Source organism: Elgaria multicarinata, chromosome 2 (assembly GCF_023053635.1).
Source record: "Elgaria multicarinata webbii isolate HBS135686 ecotype San Diego chromosome 2, rElgMul1.1.pri, whole genome shotgun sequence".
Lineage (NCBI taxonomy): Eukaryota > Metazoa > Chordata > Lepidosauria > Squamata > Anguidae > Elgaria > Elgaria multicarinata.
In genome coordinates, this window is record NC_086172.1 from 111,654,906 (window position 1) to 111,677,509 (window position 22,604).

Below are 22,604 nucleotides of genomic sequence, written 5' to 3' on the forward strand. Positions count from 1 at the left end.
AACGAGGAAAACAAAAGGAAGCACACACTTGCACAAAGGAGATGCAAGCAAACTATAAGAGATGCAAAAAAGCATTTTGAGGAGCATATCACTAACAACATCAAGGGAAACAATAAAGAATTCTTTAAACCTATCAGAAGCAGGAAACCAGCTAGGGAGGCAGTTGGACCACTGGGTGATAATGAAGTTAAAGGAGTACTAAAGGAGGATAAGGAAATTGTGGAGAAACTGAAAGAAATCTTTTCATCTGTCTTCACTGCAGAAAATATAGGACAGATAATCTGTGCCTGAACAGATGTTTTCAGGAAAGGAGTCTGAGGAAATGAGGCAAATGTTGGTGACAAAATATGAAGCTCTCAACCTTATCGACAAATCGAAAGTAAATAAATCATCAGGCCCAGATGATAGCCATCCTACAGTTCTCAAAGAACTCAAATACAAAATTGTTGATCTTCTAACAAAATATGCAACATATCCCTAAGATCAGCCTGTCTACCAGTGGACTGAAGAATGGCCAATGTAACACCACAATTTTGCATGGCCACCAATTTGCATGGCTTTAAAAGTGGATTGGACAAATTCATAAAGGATTACTGATTTCTACTAGTCCTGATGGCTATATGTTGCCTCCAGCATGACAGCCAGTATTCCCATGTACACCAGGGATCATGGATGGGAGAGTGCTGTTGCACTCATGTCCTGCTTGAGGGTTTTCCATGGGAAGAAGGTTGGCCACTGCATGAGCAGAATGCTGGATTAGATGGACCCTTGGTCTGTGTCGGGTTTCGCCTGGTTATCTCGTCCTGCCTGTGCAGTCGGCCAGCTTATCAGTCTTTTCCGGGAATGCAGCCAACTGAGATGCTCTTGGTTGCTAAACAGTGAGAAGGCAACTCGTAAAAGTCCAAAATGCTCGGTTGTCACAGTCCAGATAGCAGAGAGATATAGAGGAGTTCCAAAGTTCAGTCCGGGGTCAAAGTCACAAAGATTCCAAGGCCTGAGTCAAGGAGCAAGCAACAGACCTAGCAATTTCACAAAAGTTGTTGCCAGCATCAGGCAGCTTCTGTTGTTCCTTTTTATGCTGTGCTCCTGCCTGGACCCACCCATCACCAGCTATGGCTCATTACTGAGCCTTCCATCTCAGCCAGCTATTTAAGTGCAGCGTTCACAGCATTACATTTCTGCAGCCGCAGACATTTTCTTACTGGCTGGACCTGCTCTGCACGCCTCAAACTCCTTCTTTCCTGAGGGCTGGGTGGATGACTTACTTCTGGCTCAGAATCTGCTTTGTTGGAGACAGGAGGTGAAGGACTATGGCCTTCATTGAGCTCTTCCAAGGGGCCTGCATCCTTCTCGGCTAGGGTGACCATATGACCAGATTTGCCCGGATTTGTCCGGGTTCTTGATGGCAAATCCGGGAGGGGAAGGGGAAATGTGGATTTTCCCCCCAAAGAGCAGCTCTAATGAGAATTAACAAAAATGCTTATAACTCTGTCATTTTTTAAGATAAAGACATGAAACTTGGCACAATGGTAGCTCTTAGTAAGGGCTTTAGTCATACCAAATTTGAAACAGATCTGTTCATCCATTGATTTTTTAGGAATTTTTTAAAAATTGAGGTTTTAAAATTATTATTTTTAAAATCATCATTTTTAAATATAAAGAGATGAAACTTTGTACCGTGATAGGATTTAGGTAGAGCTTTAGCCACACCAAATTTGAAACAGATACGTTCATCCATTGATTTTTTAGGATTTTTTTAAAAAATGAGGTTTTAAAATTATTATTTTTAAACTGTCATTTTTAAAGATAAAGAGCTGAAAGTTGGCACCATGATAGCTTTTAGGTAGACCTTTAGCCATACCAAATTTGAAACAGATCTGGGGCCAGTAGCAAACCTTGTTAACAACAACAGCAGCATGCAATGAGTGAAGATACAGTCAGAAAATATATTTGAGGGAAGGGGAGAATGTAACACACAGAGTATAGCAAAAGCTTCAAAATACAGCAAAACCTACAAAAATAGGAGTGAGTGAAGTTAATTTCAGATACATTGAATCTCTCACTTGTTCTTTATTTCAGTGATTTTAACATGAAGATGTTATGTAGAACAGATTTGTCTTAAATGTGTGCTGTAAAATCAGATATGTGACCAAAGCTATGTTCGGGTGGGCACACCCCCTTGGTACTGGACATGCCCCCTTGGCGGCAACCATGTTGTCCTCCTTTTTGGTTTCCAAAATATGGTCACCCTATTCTCGGCTGCACGGCCCCTTTCTCCCTGTAACGCTGCCTCTGGTATGTCCTCAGAGGAAGGAGAGAGTACAGCCTCTGGTAAGTCCATTTCCTTCTCGAATTATCCAAATGGTTTGGGAGACAGATTTGAATGTACAAATAGGACAACAGGGCTGGGAGGGACTATGGAAACAAAGAGCGTTGAGAAATATGTCAGTAAGAATAAAAGAGAATTATTTTTAAATTATATGGAGGTGGTACCTAACTCCAGTTAGATTGAATAAGATAAATAATCAGCAATCAGCAAACTGTTGGAGAGGATGTGGGGGTAAAGGAACGTATTTACATATGTGGTGGGAATGCGACTATGTTCAAAAATTTTGGAAGATGGTGTTTTTGGAGATTGAAGAAATTGTGGAAATGAAGATAGAACGAACACCAAAAGTTGCATTACTGTCACTATTTGAAGATTTAAAATGTAAAAAGGAAATCAAGGAATTGATAACGAATTTGCTGACTGCAGCAACATTGATTGTAGCTAGGAACTGGAAGATTCAAGGGGAATATTCTATTGAAGAATGGTATAAAGAAGTATGGGATATAGCTATTAATGATAAATTGACATGTAATATTAAATGGAGAAGAGGTTTAGCTAAATCAAATGATTTTGAAGGAATTTGGAAACAGTTCCTAATATTTGTGTTTTCTAAGGGAAGTGGGAAACCACCAGCAGAAGAAAGTATGAGATTCTGGAATCAGGAATGAGATCCCGAGGTGGGGGGTGCACTTATATGTTAAGTTTGATTATGTTATTTAGATAAGATATTATGTATTCAACATTTCAATATTATGTAGTATGTTATGTTTTTTTATTTCTTTTTGTGATAATGTAAATGTGTATGTTTAAGTATTGTAGGAAAAAAATAAAAAATTATATATATATATATATAAAAAAGTCCATTTCCTTCTCAGACGACCATGACAGTCTGATCCAGCATGGCTCTTCTTATATTCTTCTGTGGCAGGTGCTGCCCCATATTTGGAGAAAGTCAGTAGTGTTGCCATGGATATTGGGAATGTGACAAGCAAAGTTACTACTACTTTCTGAAATGGATCTTTTTCTTTCCTCAACTTTTGGGCTGGGCATATATATGCCAGTGTAAGTGTCCCATCAGCAGATAAGTAGGAAACATGGTGCTCAACTAGATGCCCTACCCCTCCAAATTAAAAAAAAAAAAGCAACGTATTTTCTTATGAACAACTGGGATTTCTGTGAAATATTTTGTTGGTGCTGAAAATTGTGGCTTCAAAGGAGTTTAATGTGTTGGGGCTCAGACCCCACTCTGCTTTATCCTCAATCTTTTGGGCAGGTTATTTGTCCTTTGCTACATCTCCCATAGCAGCCATTTTGTACTGATGTACTTTACATTTTGCCAAATGTAAAGCTCCCCAAAAATGCCTACCCCTGGTTCAACATGTTGGGACCATTGCTTTGTCTGGTTAGAGGTTGTTTTACTTGTTCACATCAGAAAGAAGCCATCAACAAAACAGGATGGAAGATAATTTTGTTTGGTCCACATTTTTAAACAAACTGACCTAATTTGTATTTCTTGGACTAATATGCAGATTGGAAAACATTTATCCTTTTGGATGCATTTTTTTTCCAAATTTTGCAATGCAGGTCTCAGTTCAAAAGTGCATATAAAAAGATATTGTAGAGCATATATATATTGGAGAAAACTGCATATAAAATTGTGAGTATTAGAGAATGTTACTTACAAAAATGTGTATATTAAGGGAATTATGTACCAAATGTGTATGTTATAGGAAACTGCATGCAAAAATAAATGTGAAAAATTATGCTTTTTTTAAAATCACTGATGCAGAAATTAAATGGAACAGACTTATGCTTGAATACATATGAAACTGATATGGACCAAAACTTATTGATTTGTCCGTTCCTACTTCCTACCACTGTTTCATACTGTTTCATTTCAATGAATATTTTCTGCATGGGCTGACCTGTGCACTGCTTTCCCAGCACAGCAACCACTTGCAGTGTTAACAACACTCTTAACTGGTGCAGCTGTTCAATCTCCATCATCCTTGTAAAAACATGAAATCCTCATACATATATACTGCTACTAATAGCACACAATTTTGCTGGCAGGCACAGTGGATGTGTTTCGAATAGACACTAGGCTGAACAAGGCTGTCATAGTAACATATCAAAGGTAGAGTTCAACAACTCCCCTGCAACACTACATTCCTTGTGGCAAAATGAGCCTTCGTCTGTAAGTAGTGTTGCGCGATTAGGGTTGGACTGAATTATCCAGGGGTGCGGGGGTCCCTTCCAACACTATGGTTCTTAAAGGAGAAGGGTTTAAGAGGTCAAAACCAGTTTGGCTAGGTCTAGCTGTGGATAACCTCTGTGTTAGGGAGATTCATTGATACCTATTTCCAGATTTTCGATTTGGTAAGATTAGCTGATGGGCCAGAATGACTAGGAAATGAACAAAGACTGTTCTGCCAGGAGAGAAATATTTTGGAGAAGGGGATTTATAGAGAAGATGGGTTGTGAGGAAAGATTTGAAGAAAGGAACTGAGGTGGCGTCATATAGGATTCTGGGAGGCAGTTCTAAGCATACAGGGAAGCGAGGGAGAAAAGAGTGGAGTCTTTTGAGGAAGCAGGAAAACTTTGGATGGCTGAACATGGTGCTGTTGGAGGAATATCATGATGTATCAAGATATAGGAGTAGAAAGAGAGGGGAGGGCATCATTATGGAATGCTCTGAAAGTAAGGAAAAGGATCTTGTGCTGGATCTGAAACAGGCAGGAAGCCAGGGAAGGGATTTGGGGAAGTGTATCATGTGATCAGAGCAATAGAAGCAGTGAATAATTTTGGCAGCAGAATGCATAATCTGCTTTGAATACTAACAATGAGAGAGCAAATGAAGGACAAAAAAAGATTTCTTCTCTCAGCAGGTAGTAGCAACAGCTTTCTCAAACAGGACATATTAAATTGGATCAGGCATTTGTGAAGAGAGTTCTGCTCAGAAATTGGGGCTTTCCCACCCCCTCCTTCCTTCCAGTTTCGTGCAACCCTGGAAATCCACCTTTCAGTTAGGGGACTGTCAGCAATGGCATGGCCAGTGGTGCAGGGGGCTGAAGCTTGAGAGGAGAATCTGCAGAAATCTGCTCCCTCGTCAAGTGAGCAGAATTGCTTGTGCACAACAGGAAGTCATTCTGGGCAATGAATTGCAAACTACAGGTACGCTTTCACCATAAACTTAAGAACAGAATAAGAAGCATAGCATACAAATAAGTAACTTCTATGCCTTTTACACACCCTGCTTTGGTTTGCAGAAGGGGAGGGAAGGATTGCGGAAGCAGCCTTGATGAAGTAACATTGCCACATGTTGCTTGCTTGTTTCCCTGGGAAGTTGCTAAGGAATTATAGGTGAGGAATTATGATTGAAAGGAATTTTGAGTAGTTGCCATCTACTCTTTGTGAACAGTTCATCTTTTTCTACATTTTTCGTTCTTTTAGCATTATAAGAATGTTTCTGAGCTGACTACAGAGTGAGAATATTATATTGTCCAGCTTGCCTTGGAGAAAGCAAGATGTCCTTTGGCAGCAACTGTGGCCTCAACATAGAATTGTGCTACCAAAATTCTATTTTTATTTTTTAAGAGATTAATGTGGATCTTAGCAGCCTGTGGGGGATTTCCTCTCCTCAACACTGCCACCACCCATGGAGAAACTGCTCTTTCACTGGGCAATCCCATCTGAGTGGAAATCCCACTCTGAGTTCTACAAGCTGACCCTTTTCCGCTGCTACCAGTTCTGTTAGAATACTTTAAAACCTTCCACTAACTGGTATAAGAGGTTTAGGCATGAGACAGGCACCAGCACTAGAGATCAGATGAACTATTAAACAAGTAATTTTTAAAGGGATATTTTGTACGTAAGAGGTAACTAATATTTACTTAGAGGTTTTCAAAAGACTGCTTAGTGACAATTCTTAAGGACTCAAGAGATACTGTTGCTGTTACAAGATTCTTAATGACTTCTTTTACCTCAGGCCAAATTCCATAAATCTCCATTCCAGACAAATACACTTACAAGGAAGTCCAGCTCTTGGGTACAGTCTTCCTCTGACACCCAAGCTCCTCCCATTGTATTACTGGTTGCTTGGACAGTTTATCTGGGGCCTCATCTACACCAAGCAGAATATTGCACTATGAAAGTGGTATGAAAGCAGTATATAAAAGGCAGGAGCCACACCAAGCAGGATATAGCAGTATGAAAGTTGTATAATGTATGTGTCAATGGGTTCCAACAGTTGTCAGTGCACTTCAATATCACTATAAAGCAGTAGTGTGACTCCTGTCTTTTATATAACGCTTCCATACCATTTTCATAGTGAAATATCCTGCTTGGTGAAGATCTGGCCTGGATTTTTAGTCCCTGCTTGTATAACCTTCTTCTGGTAAAATCTTAGAATAGCCTCCTGGCATAACACAGCCACTTGCTCCCTACACCTGATCTTCACCAGCCACTAGAAATGTTGCATGTGCCTGACTGGATCCAAAAGTCCGACAGAAAACCCTGCATCCGCCACCCCCACCCCCAAGACCCAGTTAGGGTGCCTGTGGCATGCTCATGGGCCTGTGCTTCAAATGCCCACACAGCCCAATGAGCACCTGGCAGCTACCTGCCCTTGTCCGGAGCTTCCATTGTGTCCAACAATGAAGGTCCAGAAATTACATATTTGCTATGTTGTGTAAATGGCGGCTGTAAAGGCCCCATTTATGCAAGAGTTAAGGCATGACTGCTTTGGGGCTTCTATTGTTGTGCACAATGGAGGCTCTGGACGAGGGTAAATGAGCTCACAATATCACTGGACACTCTGGCCTTAGCTAGACCTACCTTTTGTTCTGGGACAGAGGAGGGGAGATCTCACATTGGGATTAACGTGAGACTTCTCCCCCGTTAACACGTAAGGCGCGATGACCTCAGGAAGAGAGGCGTCGCGCCCGCCATTTTTTAATTTTTAAAGCGACGGCAGCGCACGAGGTTAGTTTTTTTTAAATTAAATTTGGTTTCCCCGCTCCCCCCACCTTAACCCTGATGGGCGCAGCTCCCGACTCCGCGCAAGTAATCACGCGGAGCGGGGTCAAGCCTGTGGAAATGGGCCATATGTTCCATGGTCTTGGGCTCAGCCCGGGACCATGAAAAAAACGGGGCCAAAGGGGAGGGCTCTATTCCAGGGCAAGGGAGAGATGATCCCTCCCTGATCCCGTGATCCCGTGTGTCATGTGGACACACAGGGACGATCCCGGGGTTCGCCCCAGGATATAGCCTGGTCTAGCTAAGGCCACTCTGAGCACTGAAAGAAGTTTGCACAGCGCTGCAAGCAGAGCCGGCAGTGGTGGGGCAAGTGTCCAATGAATCAGACGTGAGTGAGTCCATCTGATAGTGGCAGGGGGGGATTTCATCTTGTGAAAGAATGTAATATGCCAGGTAAAGAGTTAAGAACTGTCCCTCTGCCACCGCCCCTCTGCCAAAAGTGGCAACATGCCAAACATTCCTTAATGGTGGACATCATGTGCTAGCACACAAAGAGAAAAACTTTCAACCAGTGGAGCATCAAATGTAACCTATGACTCATTGAGATTGTGCACTTTAACTTGCTAATTGAATGTAATTTAACTTGCTAACCCCACCCCAACCAATCAAGGGGTTAGAAAGAAAGTAACACCCCCTGTGTAATCAGAGCATATATATACTGTAAGATTCCTTTGTTCTGGGTGCCTCCATTTTATAGAACCGGAGAGCACCCCCATACTGCAGTATCAGAAGTAAAAACGATTAAGAGCATTCTCCAGCCTCGTGTGTTTGATTAGATATTAACGTGCCGGTATAGCGAGCCTTTCACCCCTTTGAGGGACAGCACATCCATCTCTACCAGCCACATATGATTTCCTCCCAGATAGAGAATAACTTAATATCCAGGCCTTAGCTATTCACTTTCTTGTCAGCTTTCTCCTAATCCTTTTATAACTCCACACACTAGGCAATAGACCTTCTCCCTACCACATACTGTCTCTCACAACTGTCAATTGCCATTTCCCAACCGCTCTTTTCTACCAAGCTAGACTCCCCAGCCAATCACAATCAGCTTACCTGATCCATGCCCCATATAACAACATTCAAAGTGTTTCTCTTTCTCTCCCCCTTCAGAATGTCCCAAAGCAACAACTATACAGGCCTTTGACAATAACAAAAGCAGACTTCAAGCCTACTCAGATACATTGTCACTTCACAGAGGCCACACAAAATAAACACTGCATAACAATAAACATCATATACAAACATTCTACACACAGCCACACATTTTCATCGCCCTGCTGCTTGTAAGACATTACAGATGCAAGAACCTCCCAAGTTTGGCTAGAACATATTAGTTCAATCCGTCTGTTTGCAAGCAGTTTTAATCAAGTCTTCCTTCTATTAATATAGGTCTTTCCCTTCTGTCTGGTACTATGATTATTAGAGATTAAGTTTAGCTGACCATCCTTCAAGTCTGTACAACTATCCCCTCAACTGTGCTGCTCTTTAAGCAGTCATGTTTGGTCATTTGACCTCAAGTTTTGCCTTGCCATCTCTGCAGAGAAAATATATAACCACAAAAGTATTTTTAGTATCTAATCAAGGAATGATTCAGTTAAGGGCTCGCACAGAAGAAAAGACTTCTAATACAGTAGCATGGACTGCACTGAAAAGTGCATATTCTATTTGCACATAATTAATATAATTTTCATGAATGTAGCGAATGATGGGCCATTCATGGACTAATCTTCCACCTCACCATCATGGCCAAGATTCCTTAGTACTGCTAGTGCCACATATCCAAACAATGGAAAATTACATTGCTCTGAAAACTAAATTAATATAGTTTATATTAGTTGTCACCTCCTAATCCAACCTTTTGTACATGCAAGGGTCTCTGCTGCTCTTTTCCAAAAGCCCACCCATGCAGAAGTACTACAAGTATAATAAACCACATTGGAGGAATGTTGGGATTGTATTTAAGGCATCTCTTCCTTCCCAACATATGGGTGCTGTTGCTTTAAAGTTGTTGTCCAACAAAGTCATAAAACTGAAATTGAAAGTAAAGAGTTTGCTCAATTGATGGCAAAAGGAGGACATTAGGGAAATAGGTTGCCTAAGAATAAGCACTAGTGGTATATGCAGGTCAGGAGATGCTAGGAAAACATGGAGACCTCCACTATCACCTAGCAATGGAAGAAGAGATTGCCTGAACTTCTGAACAGTGATAAGAGAGTTTGTCTCTTCTTTGTTTGTACAGGCTGCATGCAGCCTGAAGGAACTAGTCAGTCAGCACAGGTAATGAAGACCACAGCACATTTATTTATTTATTTATTTATTTATTACATTTTTATACCGCCCAATAGCCGAAGCTCTCTGGGCGGTTCACAAAAATTAAAACCACAGTAAAACACCCAACAGTTTAAAACACAATTACGAAATACAGTATAAAAAGCGCAACCAGGATAAAACCACACAGCAAAGTTGATATAGGATTAAAATACAGAGTTAAAACAGTAAAATTTAAATTTAAGTTAAAATTAAGTGTTAAAATACTGAGTGAATAAAAAGGTCTTCAGCTGGCGACGAAAGCAGTACAGTGTAGGCGCCAAGCGGACCTCTCTGGGGAGCTCGTTCCACAACCGGGGTGCCACAGCGGAGAAAGCCCTCCTCCTAGTAGCCACCTGCCTCACTTCCTTTGGCAGGGGCTCATGGAGAAGGCCCCCTGTAGATGATCTTAAGGTCCGGGTAGGTACATATGGGAGGAGGCGTTCCTTCAGATAACCTGGCCCCAAACCGTTTAGGGCTTTAAATGTTAATACCAGCACTTTGAATTGGGCCCGGACCTGGACTGGCAGCCAGTGAAGTTGTAAAAGGACTGGCGTAATGTGATCTCGCCGGCCAGTCCCTGTTAATAACCTGAAGGCCTATTGGATATAGGACTTAGCTAGACCTAAGGTTTATCCCAAGATCGTCCCGGGGTCATCCCTGTTCATGTAAATGACACACACAGGATATCCCGGGAGCAGACAGGGACGACCCTGGGACAATCCCAGGATAAACCTTAAGTCTAGCTAAGGCCATAGTGTTCCAACTTTGGATGTTTCTTACCAATGCTTAACCACTAAAATCTGGTAAACCACTGATTGTCACTAAATTTTTGCAGCAGGCAGTATGGTCTGCAGGCCATGCTTTGCTCAACCCTGATGTTTAGGATTGCATCCTTAGTATGTTTTTACTTGGTAATACCACAGTTGGGATGCAATATTTTAATGGTGTTCCTGTGAACTGTTTCTCCTTTTAATTATTTTAAGCAGCTTCTTTGTATATAAATTATAAGTATTACATATTTAGTGTGACCTAATTATTAATTCTTTAATTGAAGGCATGCCTCACAGTGATAAATCTAGATCCATTTATCTATTGCAGCACAAGCTAGTATTGTTGCAATATGAACTTATTGCTATGGGATCCAATTCAAATGCGTTTGAGGGATATCAAACCAGTTATTCAAGTGTACATTACCTGAACTGGAATTGACCTACATTAACCTTTGTCCTAAATGATTCAAAACTGCAACTGAACCATCAAAGTTATATGTTCAGATTCCTGTTTAAACTATGAAAAGAAATACATGGTCATTCAGGAACATTTGAAGTAAAGGACTGACCTTTTACCCTGTCTCCTTTGTGCAAATGAATCTCCCCATCTCCTTGAGGTTGATATGGCTTCACGACAATAAATAGTCTTCCAGGTACAGCACTATAAAGTTTGCGTTTTTGACCCTGATAATCCAAGGCAGATATAGTATCCTTATTGGCACTGGGGTTATAACTGGCACTAGAAAGAAAGCAAAGTGAAACAGCATTAGTTTACCTTTTAGACTAGGGATCTTCACCACCATCCCTCACCTCCTCATGTCATAAAGCCACAGCAGGCAGACATCTTCTCCTGCATAAGCACCACTTGTCTGGTAGCCTAGACATCTCTTTTTAACCTTCAAATAAACCAAATAAAGTAGAAAAGGTCAGTTAATTATAATAATTTTTTCACAGCAAACACAAAAAGGCAGAAACTAAACTCCAGGTTTCCAATCCACTGGTTAAAGAAAATGACACACTGGGAGAGAGAGAGAATATGATTAAGGTGCATGTAGTGCTTAATGGTTACACTACATCAGAAATACGGTGGGAGGCAAAACTGTAAAGGGCAGGCAAAGTTTAGTTCCCAGACCAACTTTTTAATGTCCCTACCTTCTAAAAATTTTATCTACAGGTTTCTTTTCTTTTTTTAAAAAAAGATTGCATTAGTTTTCCAAAATAAAATCAACCAACCAAACAAGAATAAATAAAACTTAAAAAGAAAGGAAGTAAACAAACAAACAAACAAACAGAAATGCATTGAATTTAAATTTTATTATTGACAGAGAGTAGTGCATTTAACTTCTATTTGTATTTTTCCACTTGAGTTTACAGACCAAGATTTAAGTAAAGTCTATGGGCTGCTTAGAAGTCTTCTCTATAATTTTTCACTATATCAAGCTTATATTTAGTCCCTTTTCCATAATCTGAGGATCTTTTATAAAAATCAGATGTTTTGACTTGGCATTAAGCTAATTTCAGTTGGTATGTTAATTTCTACTACAATGACTATTTGCCATAATTTCACATAGCATGATTTCAACGTTAGAATTTCTGCAGTTCTCCAGCTTTTGGTTATGACTCTTCAGGCAGCCATCAGCATGAACTCAATTAAGTCCTTAGATGACATTTTTGCATTTTCTTCTTCCCATATTGTTAATAAGGCCAACGCTGGTGTTACATGCATGGTTTGAAGTATAATATTTGCCATTTCAGAAAATATTATGTTCCAAAACTGTGACACAATAGGACATATCCACCACATATGGATATATAATCCTTACTATGGATATATAACCCAATTATCTACGGGTTTCTAAAACCGTATACATTATTAACCAAAATGACTTCCATAATTTAACTCTATGCTGTGAAAAAACCCAGTTCTTTTATGCACTTGTTCAAGTAATTTCACTGATTTAGAGGAAATGTAAGGACAAATGACATATGGCATGCAATTGTATATAATAAACTCTTACTATTTTTTTAAAAATAAAAGCAGCCCAGGGAGGATAAAACTTTGAGTGGAAGGGTAACAGCTTGCAAGGTGCTGCCTATCACATCCTGCACTGCCTATTTTGTGCTTAAATATTTTCTCCAAGCTGCTTTTACACCACACTACACGGGAGTCCAGAGGTATGTCTGCACTTGTAGAAAAGCAGTTTAGGGAGTACTGAGTGAAAAAGTACAAGTGGAGAAAGGGTTAAGCACCTTGTCTCCCCCTACCAGTTCTTCACTCAAAACTGCAGCCTCCTGCTTTTTGTTCTAATCTGTAGGTTCTTCATTAAATAAATAAATAAATTCTTACCCGCCTCTCCCTCTGGATCGAGGCAGGGAACAACATTAACATTTGTGTATAACATCCAGTTTGCTCCATATGTGGCTCAATTAAATCAGATCGAAGGCATGTGCACAGGAAGCTGGGAACTATAGCAATTATTTAGGAAGCAAAGGATCTCTGAACGTGAACATAAGAATGCTTCAAGAATCAGTAATTTTCCAATCTAAGATTTAGGTTCATGCAGTACATTTTAAAAACATTGGTAGATTTCACCATTTTTGACATTATTATTATATTTATTTTTGCAAAATTTTATCAGGCAACATTATTTCCAGATTCTGTTTTGCTTCTTTTTTTAGGAAAACAAATGTGTGGATCCTACTGTAAACATTCCTAATGTCTGATTTCAATTACATACTGGAAAGCGGCAGGTGTCAGCATTTGGAATATTCTGACTACATTGCCTAACAACACAGCCTTTATATGATTCATCTAGAAGCTGAACAAATTTACAACATTTGGACCCATCATCCTGATCAATTATTACTGTTTATTTGCAGCAATTATAATTGGCACAGAAGGGGATTTATTTATTTATTTATTTATTTATTTATTTAAAAACTTTATATAAATGCAAAATGCAGCTCACAGAGAATCCCAAAAGATGTTAGGTACCTAAGCTTAAGAAGGTCTTTTTGAAGATTCTAGCCACGGCTATATTGCTGGAGTTAATTTTGTTGCTGATGTTCCCTAGTGAAGAACCATGCCTAGAAGATGTTTGACCACATGTGCAAGTGTTCACAGGTTAAAATAAAAATAGTAATTAAAAAGTTGGATGACCACTGGTAAGGGAGTCACAACTGTGGAGGGAAATACATAATTTAGACATCCCTGTGGATCAGAATAAAAGGCTAAACGTATTTGCAATGGAACATCTGCAATAAAATATTTATTGATTGATTTATTACATTTCTATACCGCCCAATAGCCAGAGCTCTCTGGGCGGTTCACAAAAATAACTGATTAGAGAAGAGCACAACAATACACTTAGGAATAATTTGAACATGGGATGCTGGGTATTACCCCAGTAGTTAAGATGGGACAGGAGGAAGGAAAGAGAATAAGCCACATAGTATCATTCCTGCTCAAGCAGCAGTGAATTTAACTGGAGTTTATTTTTATTTTTGCAAGTTTACATGGATGCAACTTCGAAATTTGCCAGCAGTGGCATGTTTTTATTAATATGGAATATAGTCGTCATTATCTTCCAATAGCTCTTTATAAGAACTGGAAAATCAAGTAAGAATGAACCATTATTCCCCTTCCACTGAAGCACATATGCACTCTCCCTCTCTCTTCTTAATATATTATTGGATGATTCTCTGTTTGTGACTTGGCACTAAGGTAAACATAATCCTTTTGGAAGTCTAACCTATGGAAAGCTACACATAGCTGTGCCATGCCAAAGAAATGTTTTGCTTTATGATGTGCTTGTGCAACACCTGGTATGCCATATCCTATGGTGAGATTTGTTAACTGCAGGGCCCAAGCAAGCATGGGGGTGACAGGACAGATTTACCAAAGGTCCTCAGCCTGGTCTACAACCTCATGAACATATCGGGGGTTGGGGTTGGAATGGGGCTAAATTACAGATGGCATTTGAGAAAGTATATGCAAACTTATTACTATGTATCTATATGGGGTGTCAAAATCTTATAAGATGTTGTGAAAGCTAAAGTCAGTCAGAACTAGTGTTAGAACAGATAATATTAATTATTCTGTCCTAATACTAATAATAATTTGCTCTAGCAATTTTCACAACTTATAAGATCTGAATGCACCTTATAGATACAAAGAAATTTACATAGAGATACACAGAAATGGCATGGAAAGAGGTGGAGTTTTACAGCAAACTTTATGAGTTTTCGTTTGAGGATCAAACAAGGTATACTATAAAATGTATGAATGAATTTAATGCATCTAGAGTGTTTCCCCTCCAAAATAACAGCCACATACAGGGGTGGTGGTGGTAGATAACCCTTTCCTTCCCAGCCACAATGCAAATGAAATTTGTCCCCCAAAGCTACTATTAATCCTGGAAAGGGTCTAATTGTGTGGTGTAGTGGCTAGAGTGTCGGACTGGAAGTTGGGAGATCTGGGTTCTAGTCCCCATTCAGCCATGGAAACCCACTGGGTGACTTTGGGCCAGTCACAGACTCTCAGCCCAACCCACCTCATAGGGTTGTTGTTGTGAGGATAAAGTAGAGAGGAGAAGGATTAAGTACGCCGTCTTGGGTGCCTTGCAGGAAAAAAGGCGGGATATAAATGCAATAATAAATAAATAAATAAATAGCACTGATGGCAGTGGGAAGAAAACAGGGACATGGTGGAAGGAAGGGTAGGAGACATGGGGGCAGGGTTAATTTGTATTCAAGCTTGTATTAGAAACCATTTTTAAATCACAGTAAAATCAAAAAAATTAAAAATGGAATATTGAAAGATCACCTGATGTGCCGGTGTTGCTGCCGCTTTGCATCTTCTCCTAATCTATTTAATGATGGTGAGCGGCTCCGAGAGGTTGAGGTGTAGCTCCCAACAGTTTTCACAGTTCCATTAGGATTATTCTGCATCTGTTGGAGTAGGTGAGGCGAAAGGCTACGGTGTGAAGAAGCTAAAGAGGAAGCTGACCAGTCAGGGATGTTGATGTTCAGATTGTTATCACTATTGGACCGAAGCAAAACACGAGGTGTTGCCAAGGTAGTCTGTGGCCTCCGTCTTCTGTTTGAGTACGTAGGAGCCTCTCTAAATGGCACTGAATTGAAAGGGGAAAGAAGACAAAATTATTCTCTCGTAGACATATCTAATGTTAGGCACATTTATCAGCCCATTAAAAAAAAAATCAGCAATATATGGTGCCCTTCCAATTATGATGTAAAAAAGAAAGCAGCTATGCCTCAGCTGATTGTCTAATCAAGATGAGCACTAGAATTATATTTAAATGGTAATTAAAATTAAATATAATTTCCACAGGAAATCACTTTTTAAAAACGAGAATTAATAAGCGATGAAGCTTCACATTACTGAATACCTGAGTAACATCATATCTCACAGTAAGAGTCCAGAATTTGAAATTAACTTTCAACAGTGACTGTTGACAGTCTTTGACTTATGAACAATAAGCAATTGGTGGTGGAACTCACCAACAAACGTGCAAAATCTAATAAAAATATATACTGAATGGTTTGTAGTATGATGAGCAGTTTTGACATACTAGAACTAGAACCTTCCTTTCTTTCTACCTTAGCACAAGTTTAGAGATTTATACTACCCTAAATATATGAAAGGGAATTGCTTTCTTCTGGGTTAGTGGCTCCATATGGGGCTCGTAACATATATAAATGGTTATCACCCATTGTTCTCCAAATGATTCAGAATCTCTCTATGCCAGCACAAATTAGTAAGGATGTCTATATTATTTATTTATTTTATAAATATGTCTATGTTATTTATTTATTTTATTTGTACCCCACCTTTCTACCAATAAAAAATAGCACTCAAAGAGGCCTACTCAAGGTACATACACCTTACAATTCAGATCAGTTTACAATATCAGGGAACAGTCGGAAGCGACTGAATGAATAAACAACAACAACAGACCATCTAGAGCCAGAATGGAACCTTCTGGATCCTGCTAAGCCTGAGTTCTGAACTGCTGCGGAAGGAACCACAAATGTGTCATCACATTCAACTTGTTTCGGTCTTTAAATAATCACATATGTATGAAATAAAACCCTGCTAATATATTGTTGTAAATAACACAATTCATTTTAATTATAGTAAGTGAAAACAACTGTATCCATTCTTAGCTGAATACTTTTCTGAAAAAGATCTTCTCTCTCTTTCTGCCCTTGGTTATTCAGAGGTTGTTAGGTGTGGTGAGCCCCTGAACCTTTTGGGGAGTGATTAGCCATGGCCTGAATGACTGTAGGGAAAAGTATCATGGCATCATTCCTATATAATGCTAAACTATGGCACCATGAAGAGATTCAAAGCTTTCATTTCCATTATTAACTAACTACAGTTTGTCATGATGACAAACTGTTTAGAATTAAGTACGGTTTATTGAACTAAGCCAACTTCAAACTGTGGCTTGTTTCCCTAAAGCATAGGTAAAAACAATCACAATTCTAAGGTTTGGATGTAATAATTAATGGTGATTTATTGAAATGCAAGTGATCTTCTTGCAGTCATGCTGGAAAGGAGAGTGAGAAGGAGCACATGGGCCCAAGGCTCATGCACATAATGCTAAACCATATTTTTTGTGTTACATCTGAAGGTGTTACGGGCCACTAAGTAGAAGAGAAGGGTGACCTGCTGGCTAGGTTTCCAGCAGCTGACCAGGGACTGAATGTCAAAAAACGAATGGGCTGTGGCCATGTGGACTAGCACATGACCTATGGACTGCAATTCAAACCTCACATCATCTATGAACTCACTGGGTTGGCTTTAAGCCAGGGGTGGGGACGAAGTCCTGTCCTCTAGGGATCCCAATCTGGCCCTCCAGGATTGCCCAGCTAACCACACTAACTTCCCCATGCCTGAGCCCCACTCCCTTTTAAGCTTTAAACTACAATATGCTGGTATTATTTTTGTATTTTTAGCCACATTTACTGGAATGCAGCCCCCAAGAGATTTCCCAAAATTGGATTTGGCTCTCAGGCTGACAGAGGTTCCCCACAGCTGCCTCTGTTATATGCTGGGTTATAACATTGGCTTGGGGTTACTGAGATGATCTATGTGTGAGAAGTTAGTCAAAGTGCTAAATAAATACCAAATATTATTACACCAGTGCCTAGCCCAGGATGGGGAAGTTGTGGCCCTCCTGATGTTGTTTGGCTGCAACTCCTATCAACCCTGACTATTGTTCATGATGGCTGGGGCTGATGGCAGCTGGAGTCCAGTATCTAGAAGGTTGGACACATCCTTGCCCAAGTCAAACAACAGAGTAACCAGTTCGTGCACAGAAGACTAGACCTCATGATGTGACAAAGAGAATGCTTCAAGAAAATATTGATTTCGTTTACCAAATCTTGTGTGTTCATGTCATGTCACTTTTTTTTCTTACATGCTCGCCTTTTGATGTCACATCAATTCACACTAGGGGCATGAGCCAGTCATCAGATTGCATTGCCTGGGAAATATATTTTCTGGCAGATAGATCTTACTGACACAGTGACTATCCATGGTTATCCCTTGGCCATGAAGTTTTTAACTATAACATAATTAGGATTGAATGAGGCATTTCAGTCCATATAGATATCTCCTCAAGAGGAAGACGATGAAGGGGAACAAGATACTTGAAGACCCAATCAAGGCTTTTAATTAACTGTTCTTTTTGAAAGATGAGAGACAATTAACTTGCATAAGGCTGTTGAGGTTATCAGACTGAGTTTTCTCCCCAGAATAGCAGATTGGCAGATTATAAAACATGCTGGTTGTTGCATGTTGACCTATGCCACAGAAGCCTTCAAATCAAGGAAGGGTTCTCACCTCTTTTGTAAGTACAATATTGGATTTTCTGCAGCTCTTGGAATTAAGAGTATTACCCAAGATGCTGATTTAAAGTCATCTAAATCTGTGGTCCTCTTTAGCAGAAACTACAGTGTTTATGCATTCCCATTTGTCTGTCCACAACAACACATGCCAGAGGATTTTACTTAATGTCACTAAATCATCACAGAACGAATTGTAAAATTCATGCTCACATTACTGTCTAGCCTAACTTTAAAAAAAAGTACATATCCAAAAAAAACATTCCAGTTATTTCCATATAAAGTTGTTTAGAAGTGTAAGATTTAAGGACTATCAGCTAAACCATAAAGTGCTGCATTGGGTAAACTGTTCAGTGGTTTCGAATACGGGAATTAAAGTTGAATCCTAAATTTGGCAAGTGGGGTAGTCATCCAACATTGCTCTACTTGACATTGATCCTCATTTACCACTATCATGGCCAGCACATGCCGCAGTCCACCATGCAAACCAGGTCTCTGTCTGCTATTGCAACTCTACCTCCCCAATCTGAGAATGCTTCTACTGCCCCAAATCCAGTTCGATCAGTGCCTTGCCTTGTTTTCTCCTAGAATGCTGGTCAATGTTATTGTCAGGGCTGGAAAATTTACCTACAGAGGGTTAAGCCCTGGAAGAAGAAGAAAAAACTGGACGTTTGCACAATCTCTGGATCCTCAATTCTCTACAGGTGTTACACATCATTACTGGACTGTAAAATGTCAAGGCCTCCTGACTCAACTGTTAATTGAATAATTGGCTGATGAAACTGTGTGCAGACCTTGTATGAAATGTATATAAAGTTGTACAGATGTAATGGTGGTGTGGGTGGATGCTGGATGGTGATATTTTGTATGCTGGATGATTTTGTACAGAAGACGTTATGCCTCAGTAAAATCTTTACTGAAGAAAAGCTATACGTGTTGTGAGTATATTTTCTTCTCTGAGAGACAAGAGCTCAATAACCATACAGAAGAATCAAACGCTGAAGCCGCTGTGTTACTGCTTAAATCTCTGCTAAAGTCAATTCCTAGCGGTTATGTTACCAAGTTTTGAAAGAGAGAGTTTAAAATGTCCCGCTTTTAGATTTTTCTCATAATTCGATGACATATGCACCAAATGTCAGGTTGTTCTTTAAAAAACTTTTTTCTCCCTAATGAATGAGACAATATGGCCCAAGTATAGGTAGACAGCTATAACTGACAGTGGTATTTGCACCAGGCACAATCTTTTTAGATGTAATAAACCAGAAAGGACGTATATTACTGTAGAGCAAAATCATAATGACACCTTCCTGTTATTAAGGTCTTCTAAACAGTGGCACCAGTTGAGAGCATGGAAAATTTAAGAAGATTGTTTGCCTGTTCCTACAGTCAAAATACAAGCTGGACAGGAAAAGCCTCACACAGCCTCAGGTTAAATATCCTGCATGGGGTATATTGTGCCGAGGGGGCTCCTGGAGTCAATATGCAAGCCTCTCCCCCTCCAGTTTGCAACAGCAGATCAACACTAAAAGATTTTTCCAAGTGAACCTTGTAACTGTGCTGTCACCAGCTAGACTGTAAGTTTCACTAAAAAGATGCTGCACGGAAGACCAAAACCAAGCCTCCCCATGTAGTTGTGATGGGTACCTAAGTTGGTTGTTTGATGTGAAAATTACCTCCTCCAACACAGATGGAATGTATTTATGCAGAAAGACTAATATGCATGATTGTTTAGCTTTATAAACTGCTGTTACTTGACATGGATGAGTAGGTGGAGTCCACATCCTAGTGAAATCAATGTCAAAATTGTCATTGACTCAATAGACCTAGAAAGTGTGAATGCATCTACTACGTGGAATTGAATTACCCAAAGTTAAATTTAGAACATGCTTTTTCTTCCCTCCTTCTGTATTTTAAATAAGAAAAATACCACCATGAAATATTCTGAAAACACAGAATGTTATAATGATGAAAGGAGTGGATTACAATCAGTATGATTACTTCACTTCTATTTGATCTGTTAACAAATCTCTGTTTTAGCCACTTAGCAATTAGGTAAATTCGAGTTTAGTTTGTTTTTTGTTTTTAAAAAAGCAAAGAAAAATTATATTTGTAAGTTTGTAGCTATATTTGTATATATACTTTATGCCTATTTGTACATTCATAGGCCTTGCAGGCTGAAAGATGGAGTATACATAGATAAATAAATAAAATATAAGGTACACGGCCCCACCATACACTTGGCTCCAAATGCATACATATCTACATTATACAAAAAGGGCCCTTCACTGTAGTTTTTACTGATTATCCTATTGTACATCCATTTAACCTCATTTTTCAATACCGCCCAACCTTGAAAAATGAGTTAAGTCTCATTTTTCAACAGAATATATTTCATGACATATTACGTTACACTAGCTTTTCGAACAGTATTTTGAAAATACTGATATATCCTTAAATTATTACTGATGATATTTCAAATTTGTGGAATAGAACCTTTATCCCCTAAATGTTCATTCTGCTTTATGTGAAGTTTCCATTTATGCTTTGGACAAAACCCTAGGGCATTTAACCCAGACTTTGATTCAGGCCTACTGAAGTTAACGGTTTGGATCCATACTTGCACTCAGGGGGGTCTGCTGGCACTGAAAGACGTTCCACCAACACAAAAGCACCTTTTATGAGCTTAGGCTGATATACCAACTACGCCCTTATCTGGACAGAGATAGCCTAGCTACAGTTATCCATGCTCTGATAATCTCTTGTGGGCTGCCTTTGAAAATGGTCCGGAAACTTCAGCTGATACAAAACAGGGCAACCTGTTTACTAACAGGGACTGGCCGGCGAGATCACATCACGCCAGTCCTTCTACAACTTCATTGGCTGCCAGTCCAGGTCCGGGCCCGATTCAAAGTGCTGGTACTAACATACAAAGCCCTAAACAGCTTGGGGCCAGGTTATTTGAAGGAACGCCTCTTTCCATATGTACCTGCCCGGACATTAAGATCATCCACAGGGGTCCTTCTCCGTGAGCCCCTGCCAAAGGAAGTGAGGCAGGTGGCTACTAGGAGGAGGGCTTTCTCTGCTGTGGCACCCCGGCTGTGGCACGAGCTCCCCAGAGAGGTCCGCCTGGCACCTACACTGTATTATTTTCGTCACCAGCTGAAGACCTTTTTATTTTCTCAGTATTTTAACACCTAAATTTAAACTTTGCTGTTTTAATTCTGTATTTTAATCCTATATCAATTTCTGCTGTGTGGTTTTATCCTGGTTGTGCTTTTTATATTGTATTTTCTATTTGGGTTTTTAGATTGTTGGATGTTTTGATTATGTTCTTGATGGTTTTAATTTTTGTGAACCGCCCGGAGAGCTTTGGCTATTGGGCGGTATAAAAATGTAATAAATAAATAAATAAATACTGGAAGAATTTTCTCCAAGTTTCTTCCCCCTGCACCCACTTTCATGCTGTTCTAGAGGGGCCTGCCAGAAGAGTGTGGAAGGCAGCACTGTGGGCTATAGGGGAACAGGAAATCAGAGAAAATTGCCACCCTGCCCCCTTCATCTAGCAAGAAGCCTCCACTAGATCCCAACTCTCTCCCTTGCTCTTCCATTCATGGAAGGGCAAATTTGGATCCAACCCTATGGAAGGATCTCAATTTAGGTGTAGGGCAACCAAACATACAAATGAGATTAAATGGTTTTAATCAAAATACTCCAATTTAATTTATTCACGGATTGTGCTATATATATGACTTCCACATTAGGACTTCCAAATTTCAGAAGAAACAAAGCCACACCGAAGTGATTTCTATATATTTCAGAATTCAGGTTCCCTTCCCTCGCCATATGGCAAGTGTAAAGGTCTTTTAATAGTTTCTGAGTTAATTTTCACTCGATGGTAACAAAACATTATTTTAAAGACTAGATTTAAAACAGTTACTTTTTTTTAAGGTAAGGTGTAAATACCATGAATATTGTATAGGCATCTCCCCCACTATACAACTGCTTTCTTCCCTTTCCCATGTCAGTTTGCACACTGCAAGTGGAAAGATACTTCCGATATGCTCCCTGCGTGCACTATTTATTTTGTTTTTCGTAATAAAATTTAACTGTATTTTTTAAAAAAACAAGCTATAGAACAAGAATATGAATTCTTTAAATTCTGCTGGATTGACTTCCATTTATATTCAGTGATTTTCAAAATAAATTATAGTTCAGATGAAAAGATATAAAAAAGAACTAACAGCATGCTTCTAAGTAATTACCACCGCTTATGAATTAAATAA

General features: G+C 39.5%; 1 protein-coding gene across 8 annotated transcripts in view; it reads right to left on the bottom strand.

Annotated features, from left to right (window-relative positions):
* The window catches only part of SHANK2 (SH3 and multiple ankyrin repeat domains 2), a 353,842-nt gene that overhangs the window by 202,658 nt on the left and 128,580 nt on the right, over window positions 1-22,604 (bottom strand). For all 8 annotated transcript variants that reach the window (XM_063117397.1, XM_063117400.1, XM_063117399.1 and 5 more), the window contains 2 exons: window positions 15,275-15,581; window positions 11,019-11,188 (listed from right to left, as the gene is read on the bottom strand). In XM_063117397.1, the coding sequence (XP_062973467.1) occupies window positions 11,019-11,188; window positions 15,275-15,581 (477 nt within the window). The remainder of the gene's footprint in view (window positions 1-11,018; window positions 11,189-15,274; window positions 15,582-22,604) is intronic.